The 17,796-nt window shown below is 35.9% G+C and overlaps 3 protein-coding genes and 1 non-coding gene across 5 annotated transcripts; 2 read left to right on the forward strand and 2 right to left on the reverse strand.

Moving 5' to 3' along the window:
* Positions 1 to 464: 464 nt before the first annotated feature.
* LOC113726003 (sphingolipid delta(4)-desaturase DES1-like) lies at positions 465 to 3,637 on the forward strand. The gene is made up of 2 exons (XM_027249456.2): positions 465 to 1,054; positions 2,527 to 3,637. Exons 1-2 carry the CDS (start codon positions 899 to 901, stop codon positions 3,358 to 3,360), a joined length of 990 nt encoding a protein of 329 aa, XP_027105257.1. The 5' UTR covers positions 465 to 898; the 3' UTR covers positions 3,361 to 3,637.
* A 1,999-nt stretch (positions 3,638 to 5,636) lies between these two features.
* Positions 5,637 to 8,746, reverse strand: LOC113726004 (tetraspanin-19-like). Of its 2 annotated transcripts, none has more exons than XM_027249458.2 (6): positions 8,324 to 8,746; positions 7,188 to 7,287; positions 7,026 to 7,106; positions 6,819 to 6,923; positions 6,089 to 6,325; positions 5,637 to 6,009 (listed from the first exon to the last, which is right to left on the reverse strand). In XM_027249458.2, exons 1-5 carry the CDS (start codon positions 8,680 to 8,682, stop codon positions 6,125 to 6,127), a joined length of 846 nt encoding a protein of 281 aa, XP_027105259.2. In that variant the 5' UTR covers positions 8,683 to 8,746; the 3' UTR covers positions 5,637 to 6,009; positions 6,089 to 6,124. The 2 variants fall into 2 exon arrangements, with proteins under 2 accessions (XP_027105259.2, XP_027105258.2); XM_027249457.2 differs by having other exon boundaries at positions 6,134 to 6,325; positions 8,324 to 8,740.
* Positions 8,747 to 9,886: 1,140 nt separating this feature from the next.
* Positions 9,887 to 9,959, forward strand: TRNAV-UAC (transfer RNA valine (anticodon UAC)). Its single transcript has one exon. It is a non-coding gene; the product is annotated as a tRNA-Val (tRNA).
* Positions 9,960 to 10,762: 803 nt separating this feature from the next.
* LOC113726005 (uncharacterized) lies at positions 10,763 to 16,502 on the reverse strand. Its single transcript, XM_027249459.2, has 5 exons — positions 16,277 to 16,502; positions 14,136 to 14,189; positions 12,817 to 12,920; positions 11,984 to 12,022; positions 10,763 to 11,264 (listed from the first exon to the last, which is right to left on the reverse strand). The coding sequence occupies exons 1-5, from the start codon at positions 16,443 to 16,445 to the stop codon at positions 11,109 to 11,111; spliced, it is 522 nt and encodes a 173-aa protein (XP_027105260.2). The 5' UTR covers positions 16,446 to 16,502; the 3' UTR covers positions 10,763 to 11,108.
* Positions 16,503 to 17,796: the final 1,294 nt, after the last annotated feature.

Raw genomic sequence — 17,796 nt, forward strand, 5'->3', positions numbered from 1 at the left:
AAAAAGAGAAGGAAAAGAAAGGATTTGGACTTCCTTCACTTCTCTCTGTGTATTGGAAAACTTTCCGCCCAAAGTTGGGCGGAAAAGGAAGGAAGGGACTGTGCTTTAAGTGAAATTTTCAATATGATAATATTACCCTCAAAATCATGATACAAAAATTTTTAATTCCGGATGAGTCTCTCAGCTTACTTGATTCACATTTATTTTCAAAAAGGGCAATTTTGTAAAATAACCTATTTGAGCATCTTTTCTTTTCATCTGTTTTCAACTCCCAAACAAAAGAAAACCACTTACCTTCTTTTCTTTTTTAAAACTCCCAAACAACTTAGATAGAAACTTAAATCCTTTCCCATCCTTTCTTTTCTTTTCTAACTAACCCTTTCTCTTCTTTTCTTTTCTATTCTAAACTCCCAAACTAGCTAGAAGTTTCACATGCTTTTTCAAAAAAAATGCCGTGGAAAATTGTATGCTGGGAAACAGCCAAGTTTCCCATTCCACGCCCAGTTGTCAATCCGGCCCCTCGCTGTCCGTCCCTCTGTTTGGAGAATTGCTTGTGGAAAAACAGAAAGATAAAAGAGTATGAGCAAAATCCAAACAATAAGTTATGGCCCATATCTTTTCTTCGCCCATTTGTGTACTCTGGTTCTAGTCCTACAGCTCCTTTTTTCCCTCCCCTCCGAAAACAAAAAGTGGCCATCGTTTTAATTTCTGTTTTTAAATCAATACAAACCGCTCGATTGGTTTGCTGCTTGATTTCTTAACACTTAACAGAGGGCAATAGGAAAAAGAGAACCAAGGGAAAACAAACAAAATAAAAGAGAGTCTCAATCTCTTTGCTGGACAAGGGGAGGGGGAAGGTATCAACTAGCAAGAGAGAGAGAGGAGAACAGAGGAGGCAATGGGGTTCGTAGAAGATGATAAAGAAGGAGTAATGGCTACAGATTTTTTCTGGTCATATACAGATGAGCCCCATGCCTCTCGTAGAAGACAGATCCTCTCTCAGTATCCTCAAATCAGAGAACTTTTTGGCCCTGACCCTTTTGCTTTTCTCAAGGTAGTTTCAACTTGCAGCAATGGCATTTCAATTTTAATTGATTTTGTGTATATCGCTTGAATTTGTGTAAATGTTTGATGGGATTTGGTTATTCGTTAATGTGGGTGCAAAAAAAAAAAATTTTTTTTTTAAAAAACTAATCTTTTGATCTTTCTTGTTTTATTTTTAATTTTTTTCATAAATTGTGTCTGCTAGTGCATCTTGCGTTCATTTGACTTGAAAGTTTTTGAATTTTTGCATTCCTAGTTTGATATTGACCTTGTTTTTGATGTTCTTTCGGGCTTTCGATGATGCATTGTGTTATTTATGCTGGAAAAGGTTTATGCTTTTTGGTTGGCATTATGCGATCTTTGAGGTTTTAAAGCTGTTTTGTTTAGATCGAATAGTGTTGACTTTGGGATCTCTGTTATTGACCTACCAGATATTTACATTAATTCTGGCAAAGAATCAAGTACTCGGTGTAGAGCTAAATCCTGAATCTTCAGTCCTCCAATTCTTTTTCTGTCCTTTTAACCGGAAGACTTTCCTCTAAGAATATGAAACTTTTGGTGGCAACTTTATCGAATCTTCCTTTTTTGAGTTGTTCAGGTGTTTGAACCCCATCATTAGTCTGGAAGGTTCAGTATTAGTTTCAATGATCTATGGTCTTTATGGTTGGAATATACGCAAACCCTTTTTTGGTTGGCATGGTCGGCCAATGGTATTTTCGTCATTGTTAATGGGACAGGGTGAATTGGCGATTCACATTTGCGAATTGCTACCCGTGTAATGGGCAGAGATAAGGTGCCCTTTGCTCTGTTTTAATTGATTAAATTTTCACCCATTATAAGCGAATATTAGATAGCTATAACTTAGCTGTGAATGGCAATGGACAATTACAGATTCCTCCCATAACTTGGAGCCTTCTGAGGATACCCAGCAATTGTAGAATTTTCTTGTTTTGCTAATAATCTTTCTTAAGATTGCTGATCTCTGACAACTGTTCACTTGGCTGTCTAATTTTCCTTGAGCTGTATGTTGTGACCATAGGCATGTTGTACTTGCAAAACTGCCTCTGATGATGTAATATCTGATGTCAATGGGTAAGATAATACTTGTTTTTTCTACAGTCTTCTCACAGCAGATGTGAAAATGGTACTTGAAAGGGTTTGTTGTCTCAGGTTTTTTTTTTTTTAATTCTTTTAGGTGGAGACGGTATTCATATGGCAGCATAGAGCATCAAAAGATTCATATTAAATACTCTTATTGACCAACATTGAGAATAGCTATCAACACTTGGAATTCTTTTTGTTTCACTTTCTTTTTTGGTCGATAGATAGATGCGAGTTGATGTGTTACCATAGATGACATACACTAAGTTCAACAGGTTTCTTTGTTTGTCAGTATGAAAGTTTCTATAGCTCCTAATGTTGCACTTATTCTCGTGTCATTTGCTTTTTGTTTGCCTGATGCTCTGCAAATTTCTTTTGCAGATTGCTATGGTTGTTTTGCTTCAGCTGTGGACTGCAACGTACCTTCACGATGCAAGTTGGCTGAAGATATTGATGGTGGCCTACTTTTTTGGCTCGTTTCTGAACCACAACCTCTTCCTGGCCATTCATGAACTGAGTCACAATCTTGCCTTTTCAACTCCTGTCTACAACCGTTGGCTTGGGATTTTTGCTAACCTTCCTATCGGGGTACCTATGTCTGTCACCTTCCAAAAGTACCATCTTGAGCATCATCGCTTCCAAGGAGTCGATGGAGTCGACATGGATGTCCCAAGCCTTGCGGAAGGCCATCTTGTGACAAACATTCTCACAAAATCCATTTGGGTCGTCTTACAACTCTTCTTTTATGCTTTCCGGCCACTTTTTCTCAAACCAAAACCGCCTGGTATATGGGAGCTTGTCAATTTGCTTGTTCAGTTGGCTCTTGATGCAGCTATGGTCTATTTCTGGGGCTGGAGATCTTTTGCATATATGATCCTTTCAACTTTTGTTGGTGGTGGAATGCACCCAATGGCTGGTCACTTTATCTCAGAACATTATGTCTTTAAGCCAGACCAAGAAACATATTCCTACTACGGTCCCTTGAATCTAATGACTTGGCATGTAGGATACCACAATGAGCATCATGATTTTCCTAGGATTCCTGGGTACAAGCTTCACAAGGTGAGGGAGATTGCACCTGAATATTATGACAGTTTGAAGTCATATAGATCTTGGAGCCAAGTCATCTACATGTATATAATGGACTGCACTGTTGGTCCCTTCAGTAGAATGAAGAGAAAGTTGTCTACAGTGACCACAAACAAATCTGATTAAGGTTTTTCTAGTGCTGCATTCCCTTTCCTTTTCCTCGCGTTTTTCCTGGTTTTAACATGGGATAGGCCTTTTTTGTTCTTTAAGTCGTTGGTTAGTTTTATGGTTTAGTACACAAACAAGATTTTGTAGTACTATTAGTTTTCTTTTTCCATTTTTCCTCTTACTAAAATGACATTTTCTGAGTTATGTTGTCGAAGCATGGAGGTATAGATGTTGCTAGTTGATATATTTGTAATACTATGAACTATTTTAGATTTATTTGCCCCATTTTTCTCCCTATGGAAGTTTTTTTTTTTTTTTTTCACTTTTTGGAATTCTTTCTACCTTGTTTGGATGGCATATTTGTATGCCTTGTATCTCATTTGATACGAGTTGGCAACTTTAATCGGATTTATTCCTGCACCCCTCTATTGAAACATGAAAGATGGTGGGGGTCTTGCATTTGAACATCGTGTAAAAAATTTTCTACGTTGGTGGCGTTGAAAATGAAAAAAATTTATTCCTATACTAGTGGGTGAGGAACACTCAATGTGTGTAAGAAAAAAAATAAATAACGAGAGAAAAATAAATGATCCACTCCAGGAGGAGAGTGCAATCCTCGAGTTAGGCTGATTCTTGCAGCATTTAAACCAAGGAATATAATTATACAGTAACAGAAATGGAAGGTGAGTCGGGCTGGTTCTTGTAGCATTTCAAGCGAGGAATAATTATAGAGTAATAGAAATGGAAGGTGATGCATTGGAATAACTAGGACTGTCAATGGGGTCGGGCTAACTCGAGTTTGGCTCGTTCGGCCTGAGAAAAAGCTCGATGAGCTTGACCTTTTAGTCAGTCAGTTTGAACTTGAATCTAAAAATTAGGTCCAAAATAAATATGGGTCGAGTTTGGGTCTCATTAGGTTCAAATCTGATATAGGCTCGACCCTTAAATTACTTATATATATAATGATACATATAATATTTTATATTTTGATATTATATATAATTATATATTCAAATAAATTATTATTAAATACTAAATATATATAAAATACAAAAATATATTTGAAGACTGATCTACTAGCTTTCTTGAAAGTCAATATTGGTAATGCATAACCAAAACTTTAACTTTTCTTATTGCTTGAGTAATTTTTTGTGTTGACATAATATTGATTAATTTCTTTTTGGTCTAGAAACACAAATCATCCAATATGTTTGGATTCAAGTCACAAACATATGAAGAAGTTCCAACCTTTAAAGATGTGTTGACTTATGGCCGCATGTTTTATTACTATTTTTCATGTATTTTGAACGAATTAGATATAAATATTGTTGAAAAATTATTTGGTTTATGTACTTTTTAAGACCTATTACTTGTTCATGTTTAGTTTTAATGTTGTAGTCATGTAAATGTTAAATTAGTTTTATAACTCAATAGTTATAGTAATTATATTAAGAAAATTGAAGAGCAATAAGTGAGTTTGGGTCAAACCCGAATAAGACTCAAAACCTGAATATTTTGTGAATTGAGTGTGATCATCATATATATTAACCCGAAACTCATGGTCCAAAATTCGAAAGTATTACAAATTAAATGAGTTAAGATTGAATTTATGAAAGCTTGATTCACATGACCCGATTAACTGGCCTAGAAATAACATCGATTAATAGCGCCGATTAACATGGGGATTAGTGGGTTAGTTAATCGTGAGAAACTGGCATGGAAAGAAGAGTGCAATGATAGTTAGTGTATAAGGGTGGAAAATTTAGTAAATATAAGAGGTGGATGGATGATACTGAATCGTGGAAGGATGTATTTGAAAAAACAAATAAGTTGGTCCAGATCAAGCACCAAACTTACTCAGACTTTTTATATCGAGAGAGATTTAGTTTGGTTGAGCTGTTTTGACACAAAATTCATTTCTTTTATAAATCGGGTCTAGCTCCCTCGTATACAACTGGGTTCATTTCCAAAAGCCCATTGGTATGTTATGGGCTGGTCCAGCATTATTGGACTTTCCTAATAAGAGTTGGATGAGTCACATATGATAAAAATGGATCCAGAGTCACTCAAGTTAAATTTTTATGAGTTCTCACAACATTTGGTTTAAACTTGCATAATTTTAGCACAAACATTGGAATTTGTCAATTGACGAAACTAAGTGGGTGTAAAAAAAAAAAAAAAAAAATCACAATTACATCAAAATTGTAACCAAAAGTTGTAAGAATTATACTATCAACTGACTGGACAAACGTCAATTTGAGAGGCTGATTGGAGAAAAACTTGACTTGAGAGGCTGATCCGAGAAAAACACCAGTTCGAGCATTGCAGACTCTTTCTTCTTGAAAGACAAATTACAGACTTTTAAAAGTTCTTCGGTGAACATCAAGTTTTCAACCCTGATTGACTAAGGCTTTTTAGTAGATAAACCCCCCTAAGTTCCAGCAGATTGTGATGGCCATGTTTGGAACATTCTACTGCAAAGCAAGGAAATTTCGTGGGTTGCTACTACAAAGTAAAGAACTAGTAGCTAGGGACCATGCACATGCACGTTTTGGCTTTTATTCTGCAGGCAAGAAACTGAGAATCCACAGCATCTTCAACTGAGTTCTTTGTCACACCCTTCCAAATCCAGCAGACACTGGAGCTCCAGCCAGTTCAATCGACTACCTGATTATCATGAAAATTATATCAATTTTATATGGTGACCCGTTAAAAGTTTAGTGAAATTAGGAATTCTATGTAATACATATTTGCATTTGCAGGTTCCAAGAAAAGATTGGGTTCATGGTACCCTCCGGTCCTCGTATTTGTAGTAAACGAATTGTGGTTCCCCAATCGCATATGTTGGAATCGTTTGTGCAGCAGGAGGGTTCAGAAACGGGGCCCTGAAATTACCATGCTCTACATCACTATCAGTATCATAGTTGATTCTCTCGTCTGCATCTACACTTTTGATGATTGTGGCAATCAAGATGGAGCAACCCTGTGGAATTCATGCATCATAAAGATTGTGATTTGGAATGCAATACAGCAGATTCATTTCATGGAATAGTCTATAAGGAGCTTGAAAATTTTCAATCGTTAAACAACTATACTTGTTAAAATGGTTTCACTTTGCATCAAATTAAGAAAAGTCACTCGTGGCTTTGCAGTTAAGGTAATCTTGAATTTTGTTTTTTCAATTCACTGTATAAGTGATTGAAGGAGACGGAAATGACATGACAAATACGAGAGTCGAAAGTCCGTTTTTTTTTTTATATATATATATAGAAAAATATACTACAGCAATTTGATATATGTAAAGTAAAAGAATAATTGAAAAATGTGTCAAGATCGAGAATATTTAAACAAGGTTACGTTTGTATATAGTGTCAAAATAATAAGAATAAAATAACAAATTATATTAAAAGGGCAATAAAAAGAACTAGCAAAATGCAATTGCTTGATTTTCCAAGTAAAGAAACCAAAGAAAGTACCTGAGCTAGAAATATCGAGAATGAAACCCATTGACATAATTGCATATTTGAACTCACAAAATCCTTGAAATCGTCGAATCTTCCTGATGGATCATCCGGTAGATCCTATCATGGCACCAATAGCAGGTGATGAGACCCAAACAATTACGTTGGACGATTTGATTTGCACACACAAAAAAGTTAAGGTCTTTTGACATCTAATTTTACCTCTTCCCAGTCTGAGTTGAGCAGAACATCTGCTAGCAATGCTGTGTCCAATATGAGAAGCACGAAGACAACGAAAGAGTACTGTGTTGTGATTAAGGTCAACAAATTTCAAAGCCATGCTGCCCAATTATAACTCTGGAGATTTATTTGTGACAAGGATACACAGCTAAGGCACCAGGAATTGGCAGTATCTGCTGCCATATGGCCAAGGAATGTGATTGCACACAAAGCAATGCCAACACCAACAAAAGCATGAATCAACCTGCATAGAATGCAAGTTACACAAGAAGAAATACTGGATTCAAAAGGAAATGACTCGACTCAAACTGTCAAAGCAATTGCCTTTGGTAAATAGAAACGAGCTTTTCCTGCTAAAATTGACAAAGCAAAAGCTTTTGTTCAAGAAGATATTAATTTGGACTTTGCAGTTAATTCTCGTGATGACCATGCAAATATTTAGCATGATTATATGATTCATATTGTGTTCAGGAGATTTAAACACATAACAATCAATAAAACATCCACAGTGAGATAATTAACTATTAATTGCCTGCTGGTACATAAACAAAAAAAAAAAGGGGAACTTTTTAAGGTAGTGAAGGCTAAGAGCCTGTAGGCAAGATAAACCAAGAATGAAGTAACACGAAGGAACTTTGCTCTAGTGTCATAGAAAATATATAGAAAGAGACAGCAACATAATATTGATCTGCTGAGAAAAATAAATCATACTTCTTAAGCATAAACTTACCATGGCGAAGCAAAATCATAATCGTCATCATCATCAGATTAACTTACCATGGCAAGGCAAACTTACCTGACCTAGGATCCTAACATTATTACTGAATATATAAACAAAAAAGGAACTTTTTGTGCAAGATTGTGAAGACTACTAGCTTGTAGTTAAAATAACCCTAGTGAAAATTAACAAGAAAGAACTTTGCGTTAATTGAACAATATTTAAAACGAGATAGTTCAACTTCTATTACTGCAGTTATTGTGTATCTTGTCATCGAAAAAGAGCTTTGTTCAGCTCTGATCTTGAAGAAGAGCTTATATAGGTAAGGTGATCCCAAGATAACATCAAGGAGCTTTATAAGAAGCTTTACATATAGGAGTATCTAATAAAGAAACCCTAAGCTACGCAAATGGGAACTCTGCCGCGAGTTTCACTGCCAAATGACTAAGAATATCTTAAACATGATAGGCAATCAGGTGGTATAAAAGACTAGCTAGGTTAGACTCCAAGAATAGCGACTTCTGTGCTTCAAAATTGGAATAAGTTAAAAGATTATACTTACCATGGCAAAGCATAAGCATCATCATCATCATCAGCAACAGATGAGCTGTAGTCGATGTCTCGCTCCCAAACTCTAATCATCCAGATACCATATACGATCATTGCAATTCCCAACAAACCCATTGCTGCATTCAACACTTTTAGGGTTACTTGCAGGCATCTCTTCATAGCTCTCGCCATTTTCAAACTAGCTAAGTATAAATTAAGCTTGTTTAAATCTTTACAGTCTATCACTTGCTGAAAATATATGTGCAAGACTTGCAAATTGCATAAGACCTTAAAAGTGGTTTTAGTAGTTAGACCTTGATTAACTGCAGATGTCTCGAGACTTCTGCTGTTCAGAGTTTGGACCAGTGGCATTTATCCTCAATTGTTCTTCTACTTTCTTAGGACTCGTTTGGTTCAAATTTCAAAATCACTATCACAATAGGTACAATATAATGAGGAATAACAATAGATTTGATAAAAATGCATAGGGTGATTGGTAACTTTACAATAACATGTTTTAATAATAAACAAACGAAATGCTACTCTGTAGTAGTTAATCATGAAACCCATTAACAGATTCTGATTGACTTAAAATAAATATTATATATGGATATGATTGAAATTGATACCCATTCCTTATCTTAAAACCTATTTACCAAACACCTCCTTAGTTTTGAAGTGCTGCGGTTATGTGGATTTTACAAGGAAAGGCTATTGTTGCAAGCTTGTACTGGATTAAACTCCATGAGCTACAGCAGTTGGCAACAAAAATGATGCATGCAATCAAAGGAAGGAAATTTCCACGTTGCAACAAAAATGATGCAATGGAAGGAAGGAAATTTCCATGAAACATCCCATGCTTTTTGTACTTACGTTCAATGACACTGAAGACTAGGTGTATCTGATAAAACTGAATTCTAAATTCGGCAAACTATAAGATTGTTAAGTATTAAATCTAATACATGTTAATGATACTAATTAATAAGTGAATAGTTTAACACTTATTTTTTTAAACAAGTTTTATTTAAAAAATTTAGTATCATTTAATTAATTTACACGTTCTATTTTTTTGTAATCAAACGTGTTTGAACGTATCAAGATTGAATTATATTATCAAAAAGGACCTAGATATTGGTGCTTTTTGTTTGTGTCTGCTCTTGAAGTATTCATTATCCCGCACCACCCCATCACCCAGCCTCCGGCTTCGTCCAAGTTAGTTTGTGATCAATATTAGCTTGATTTTTGCCAAATTTCCAGCCCCATAAAAAAGAGAGGGGCCCGGGCGGAAGAGAACGTAGGTGAACATCTTTATAGAAGGAATGGATTGACTAAAATTGTGAGCTCAACCAATGGTTTCACAAAAAATCTAAAACCTTACTAAGAGAGGTGAAAAGTTTTAAACCCGAATTTTTAGTTGTTTTGGTGCCAGCCACCATTAGTGGGTAAGCACAATTTCGAGCCCTAAATGGTGAGTCCCAAGTCCCAACCTTCCCGCACGATATTTATAATTGGTAATAAATCCAAAAATGTTCAATTTTCTAAATCTCATAGGCATGGTAAGCCCAGGCAGTCATCTGATGCTGTGGTGTAGTGGTTATCACGTTAGTCTTACACACTAAAGGTCCCCAGTTCGATCCTGGGCAGCATCACGTTGCGGCCATGTTTCTGCATAATAACAAAATTGACGGTTGAAATTGTTTTGTGCTAAAATAGAATTATGCTTTCGAATACTCTCACCTTGGGCAACATCATTCATTATTCTCACTCCTATCGTTGTTGTTATTGTTGTGTGTGTGTCTACGTGCAGGATGAAATTGGCGGCATTGTGGAGAAGGATTTGAGTTCTGATGTTGTGGAGAAGGATTTGAAACAAACTGGGACTTGTCACAGATTTCTTCTTCATTTACACAATGGTGCACTTAGACAATGCAACGGTGAATTGAAATTTTTTTCTTTTTAACAAGGAAATGATGGAATATAAGAATCGAAGACGAGAGAAGAAGGATTAAAACTCAAGACTCCCAGAGCTTCATTTTTAACCATTAGACCAACATTGACGAATTGAATGTCAACCTACTCAAAGATAAGAATTTCTGAATCCTAGTTATAAAATCCACTCTTATATATACATAAACCCATATGCAAATTAATCGTATCATTGCTTTGTTCCTTCGTCAGATGAGTGGAGTTCATAACTGGCCTTTTAGAATGCAAAGAAATGTCTAAGACATTTCAAACAGAAGGTATGCCAAAGCTATTGCAATTCTCCTTGTTCACAGAAGCATAAACCGGTAAACATACATCTAAACGGACTCCAAGTTGATGCAGTGCGCCATCAAGAACAAATTCAGCTGTGCAGTCTTCAAAAAAGTTCTCGCAGCAAAATTCTACTTATCAAGCTTTTGGGCTATCATATTAGAAATGGAAAAAAAGGAATATAACATGCTTTAGCTGCATCAATTTGTGGCTATATCAATTAACAAAAGTTGCTCATGTATGCTAACAATTATCCAAGAAGGCCTATACATAAGGCACCTAAGCTGCAAGAATGACGAGGTTTACATGTTATACATGTAATTGTACATCCTTTACCCATGGGAAAGACTCATATTTCACCCATTAAGGTATGATGTAAACCCTCAGCAAGAAATTTGAGTGACTCGATCTATGACTGCGGTTATATATTTGCTCAAATAGGCCATAAAAACTTTTAACAAACTAGATAATGCTCCTGTGTTGAGGAAAGGAGTCTAAAGTGCCCTAAGCTACAGAATAACTAGCTAAATCTTGGAATTGGCTTATGCAGAAGTGGAGGGTACGTCATTAATGGTGGGTGTACTGGAGTCAGGAGATGGTCTGGATTCGACAGGGGGTGGAGTAGGTTTCTCCTCAGGAGGAGGCTTGGATGGCCTGTTTGGATGAACTTGACTAACTTGTTGAGGAGGGATATCAAACTGCACACAACAAAAGCAATTTCATCAGGATGATAGGAAACATCTACAATTACAAGTAATTAAGATCCATAACAGAAATTGTGTTCACAGGCTACATTAACATGATTGTGAACAGAATACACTCGGACTAACACAAAAATACATCTTGGTCTATGTGAACTGATGTCTTTGCTTTTGATAGTGCTCGTTTCCCTAACTATCCTCTCTTTTCAACATAGCAAGGGGAGTGGGGAAGCCTTGAGCATTCATCCATATACCAGGGCAGATGCCTCTTCAATTGAATTACCCTTTTATACTGAAGATACATACAGGTCTGACATCCTTTCCCTAGAGGTGGGGAGGATAGGGCTGGAAAGGAGTGCCATATCATCCTTTCAGCTCTGTAACATAATTTTCTGATTATAGACGTCCCAATTCAGAAAACCATAACATATCAATAAATACTCCAGCCATAAGCAAATTTTTCTTGTATCAATTCTTTTCGTTTCACATGAAGCAATTAAATAGACAATCCTCTGCATATTCCAAAAGCTTTTGTTACCAGCATGCTAAAATGTTGCATTTTCATTTTGTCTTACTTATAACCAAGAGCCATCAATCAACCTACATATTGTAGATCTTCCATGGAAAAAAAATCTGCAGTTCCCCCACATTCCTATCTTGTATCAAAAAACTTAGCATAAAAGAATACAACTTTATGGTCAGGAGACGAGACCGACCTTGTATCCGCAGCCAGCTATACAAGCGTGAAAACATTCCTGTACGAAAAAAAGGTAATAAAACTATAACATAGGAATAAACAGAACCAGATCACTTGCTCAAATGGAAAAAGGAAAAGGGGGCATTAAAATAATCATGGTGTTTTTTTCTTCCTATGTAAATGTATTACCAAAGAACCATATCTAGATCTTTTTTCCCAACAGAAAATGACCAAATACTACTAGTGCAACATGCCCAATGAAACTATCAAACACCGAAAAAAAAAGTATAACTCCATTTCTTTCTACCTTGCAGTTAGTTTTCAAACATGCCGCGGTTTTCATGTTTTATCTTGTCTTGGACAACTTCAGCGTCAATGCTAAGGAACTCCAATGAATTATTGATCAACCCTAATTGCTAAATGGAAGTCATCCCTAGAAGAAAATTTTGAGGAGAGAAATGAAGATCGTTCCTTCTCAACATACTGACTGCTGAGGAAGTCTGCAAAAAATTTTGCAACACCCTCTATAACTTCCGTTCTTTATCACAAAGCATGATCCTAGCTAGCTGCATTTTTTCTTGATAGAACTTATCATTTTTCGACAAGACATTGGCACTTCTTGTCAACTAATTAGAAATATTAGACAATATCTTCAGAGTCAGAAACTGGCAAAACTTTCAGACTTATGTAAAGAGGTTGAATTCATAATTTTAAATCTCCAAACCACTGGAAACAACAATGAAAGAGTAAAACATGAGGAAAAATGATGGGCAGTGGATAGTGCAGTATAATAGACTGTGTGCACTACCATTAATAACCAAATGTTGTAATAATAGATGAAATAGAAAAAACCTCTGAGTAGCTGGCAGCACCAGGAGAACGGTCAATGTAAGCACTCCACTGGTGATCCTTGAAAACTGGGTCTTTATAGCATATCTCATCACATTCTCCCATACCTGAGGATCAAGTGTCTATTGTATCATCTCGTTTAATCCCAGTTTGGTTTATGAATGAGAATATCATCACCACAGACATAACTAATCAAATACATTCTTGAAAAATTAATATCCAATATCAAGCCAAAGCAGTATATTAAAGGGAAAAAGGTCACCATATAGCATGTTAGATAAGAAATACACATCACAGAACATGGACTTTTGCACAAAAAACAAATAATGTCAACAGTGTCAGCCACACAAAAAAAAAATTATTTGTACATAAGCACCAGTTCACGTCCAAAGACACTAAAAGACAGCGTTTCAAGCATCAATAGACAGACAAGGGCAACTTTCTGCATTTCTTGCAGATATTTTGCAACCAGCTCAAGCCATTTCCAAGCAACAATCTTGACATTCTCAAAGCATTTCATCTTTACCTAAGGCATAGGCGCCTAATCCAGTCAACTTAAATGAAAAACAAATGCCAGGCCACAATTCCAGTTGGAGAATGAGAGTATTTAACTAAACATACTTGAGTACTCACAAATTGAGAAGATCAATACAAGGTGGGTGCCACATGAGATGCTAACCTTGCCAACAAGAGACAAGGAACCAAACTCTCAGGTGCAATCACTAATTTCCAGAATCAAATTATTACCACTTATCTACTTACCAAAAAAGACTACTTCAACAGAAGGTAAGACTAACTTCAAGTTTCAGGTTTCATCTCTTCCCTTCCCCAAAACTATATTAAGGGGTACACATGTGGCAACTTATGATGCATAAGAGTGCTTTAAGAATGTGTAATGAGGAGCTTGATATGTTGAATAAAAGGATCCAGCATTTGGTTCAATTATGCTATAGGTATATACACAAGCGGAGTACCATATGATACATAAGTTAACAGATAACATTAAAAAAACTTAACATTCTAAAATTACCACAACAGACCCCCAACAATTTATTTATTTATTATTATTATTATTATTATTTTTTAGGGTAAGTAAGAGGTCTCGAACCCAGGACCTCTCATTTACACTCCCTCCCCCCATATCACCCAAACCATCCCTCCCCCTGACCAACAATTGAGTTAAATTTTCCTGGGTAATGCAACAAGACTCAGCATAAGGATCTCATTTCCAGATTTAGACAACATGCAACAATGGTCAACTGAAGTTTTCAAAGAAGGTTATTAACAAAGAAAGGTGATGCGGATTAAAGTTTGCAACTTACACTCCTCCCACGTGTCGCCATCTGAATCACACCCTTTTTTGCAAAATACTCTCCCTACACAAATTCAGTTAACTGTTAATTGGAAGTACTGGATAAATAAACAAAAGAAATTAAGCATAGCTCTTCATTTTCATAATATGATAAGATCAGACATAACTGTAACAACCAACAAGAGATAATACCATCCTAAAGAAAGCCACCCACATACAAACAAGACTACATGTAACTAATGAACAACTAATCAAAGTTTTGACTTGAAAATGACTAACAAATCAAAGTCCTTTGCTCTTTCACCTGATTTATAGCATTAACACAATGAACATGTCCATTGTATGTTTGACCTTCTAGACAAAATCATCTCAAAGTCAAAATTTGATTGTTGAAGCTCATATCATTTTGGACGAAACAAACCTGTAAACCTACAGTTCTAAACACTGAATACATTAAATTATAAAATGGGATACTAACAACAAAGTGCAACAGTTAAATTGAATTAAAATATTCATACAAAACTAACATCACGTTTGTATATGAAAAGAGTGGCACAATCTCATATCAGTATGTGTATAACCAGTAAAGAGTTGTCTTATGTGCAAACACTTGTTGAGCTCACAGCCTACCTCTTTAATCGGCATCATCAACAGCTTATCTGGAAGAATATTTATTATTATATAAACAAAACATTGAATTCTCCTTTGTGCCACTTAAAGCCTAAACAGCCACTAGAAAAGCAAAAGCAAAGCTATGTGGGAGTAACTAGTAATGAATGATATGAATGCCATCAAAGTATCAACCAAACAGAGATATCACAGTATAAATATGTTTGGAAAAAACTGCTTTTGATTAAGCAATTGATTCTCTCAGACTAGTTGAGGACCCTAGAAAGTGATAGGCACAAGTTTTTGCCTTGTTGAGACAGATATATGTAGAACTATAGGTTTGACTTAAAGAATTCTTTGTTTATTGTTCATTTTCATTTTTTTTTGTATTTTTCCCCTGAAGGGGGGTTTGGTCACCTTTTCTCCAGAGAACTAACTGGAAATTTTGATTGAAAGTCAGAAATGATCATTTCATGCTCCTAGAGCTGAGCTTTGCAGCTTCATCGGCTAAACATTCCTTTGGAACTTGTTGTCTTAAATCATACTGGAACTAACTCTCCAGAAGTTGTGATCAAAGTTATTTAGAATGGAGCACATAGTATGTCTGTAAGAAGAAGTTAGTTTCATAAATAAGTCCAGCATTGCACTGTGTCCCTGCTTCATTTGGATCCAAATAATATCTTACAGTCATATTGCATATTTCATAAATCTTTAACAGTTGAAACCACATTGTGCATTATTTCAAAAACACATGAATAGGAATCAAGTTGAAAACTATCCCACCTAAAGCTGAGTAGCTCTAAGCATGCACTTGTTTTAGACCGCATGAACAAAGCTTCTTCCACCATAAGGGAAAAGGAAATAGAAACACAAAGAGAGGCACATGTCACACAGTTTACTTTCATCTGATGATGAGACTGTTTAACATCCAAATTCAGCATAACATTGCTGCGACAACCTCAAGTCCTCCACCCACAACTTATGCAAAGAAACTTCAAAATCTTGACAATTCTACCATCTTTGAGAAAATCTTCAAACATTTGTATATATTAACACTTCAACATATAATGCTGCAGAAAAATTGGAAATAAGCCAAAGTAACATAAACTAACAACAATCGTCAAAATGCGCGACCAGGCACCGGCCCAAATATTAGACTTATCAACGTTATCTGACGAGTGACCACAATCCTATTATAGCATATAATCCGCATAAAACTTAAACTCTCACACAGTCTCTCGTACATTCCCTCCGAACAAGAATATATGCACCATTTCCAACTAATTCCTAGCAAAGAAAACTAAGAAAAGAACCATCAAAATTTCAGATATTCATTATTTAATTTGTAGTATATCTTACAGGCAATCAAGACTATTTCACGTTTCATTGAACCAAAATGAACTGACCAAAAAGAAAATTTTCACCGCATAACAAACCTAATTCATGAGAGACATAAACTTCAGAAATCAACGTACAATATCAATCAGACTTCAAATTCAAACGAGAAAAAAAAAGGGAAAAAAGAGGGACAGAGTAAATTACAGGGAATTTGCATGAGAGCTGCATATTTATGGGTGCATTGATTGTTACAAGGCGGCGTCCATTGCTGCGGAATCATTTTTTCCATCTTTTCAGGTTTTTTTCCTTCCTCTGCAATGATGAGAAAATGATGATCGACGACCGTTACCAACGAGGGGACGGAGATGAACATTTTTTGGGGGAAAGTACAGTACACACTCTTACAGAGACGAGGGCAGTATGGTCATTGAACTGAGATGTCCGAATAGACCGGCGTTTGGGCCTGTGGATGGAATTAGTCTTTGTAGATAATTGATACTTTTTCCAGGCCCGTCCCATGCATTATCCAGAAAAATTCTCCGACTTTGGATTTTACTTTCGAAGAAATCACCTTCAGAAGAGTGGGCCTTCAACCCAGTCTAGGCTGTGAAGTAGTACTAAAATTTGAGGGTCAAAAAATTACTTGAATTCTATTTCCACCTTGATTTAATCCAATGACTCAAGAACCAACGTAGATTTTGGATATATATATATATATATATATATATATTTACATTTTTTCTTTCAGTGTAAGTGGAAAGACACGAATCTGAAACCTCTTGCTTACACTCCCTCCCCGTACCACCCAATCCAATCCTCCTCGTAGATTTTGGATATATTGTTTCTGCTAATTACAGATTTGTAATTTCTTGTATATGTTTAACCTGACATAAGCGCGGTGATATAGATCAATTTTTTTTTTAAAGTGAGAAGCTGTAAATCCAAAACCTCCTACTTACAATCCCTCCCATTTTATCATCCAACCCTTATAATTTCTCCCACTTTACTATCTAACCCAACCGACCTTGAATATTTTTGCTTTTTTATTAAGAGTTACTTCTTTAGAAGGAGGGAAAAAAAAGAACTTTCTTCTCATTTTTTAATAAAAAAAATTTCTTGCTAATGCGTGCCCCGTTGGATTTTTATTTATTTTTATTTTAGGCTTTTCAAAGTGGAAGCAGCTTTTTCCATCGCCTGTTGTGTTGAATTATTTTATTTTATTTTTATTTTAGGCTTTTCAAGGTGGAAACAGCTTTTCCCAGCGAGTTCCAACTTGGAAGAATATTCAAAGCGTGGCTGCTGATTCTTGAACCGTTGCATCGCCGCAAAGATTCGTGAATCTACTGAGATTCCACAATTTCACGGGGACCACAAAATCCTGGGGCCGCCCGCTCACTGGAGCACTTTGGCCGATAGCTGCCCCGCGTACGGGAAAATTCTCATGGTACCCTTAGAGGCTGGAGCGGATCCTCCTAAAACAGTAGCCAATAAATAGAAAAATAATTGGTAATAGTAGCCGATGGGTCTCTATAAAAAGAAGAAATGAATGGTTAGTAGCTAAGTTTGAGATTGCAACAACTTAAACCGGAGGTTTTGGATTCTAATTTTCCTGTTTGATCCTTTTTTTTTTTAAATTTCATCCGTTTTTTATTTTAAAAAAAAAAGATGATTAAGAAGATGGAATCACAAATCGTAATACAATTAGTAAAATATACTACCATCAC

This window comes from Coffea arabica, chromosome 2c (genome assembly GCF_036785885.1).
Source record: "Coffea arabica cultivar ET-39 chromosome 2c, Coffea Arabica ET-39 HiFi, whole genome shotgun sequence".
Lineage (NCBI taxonomy): Eukaryota > Viridiplantae > Streptophyta > Magnoliopsida > Gentianales > Rubiaceae > Coffea > Coffea arabica.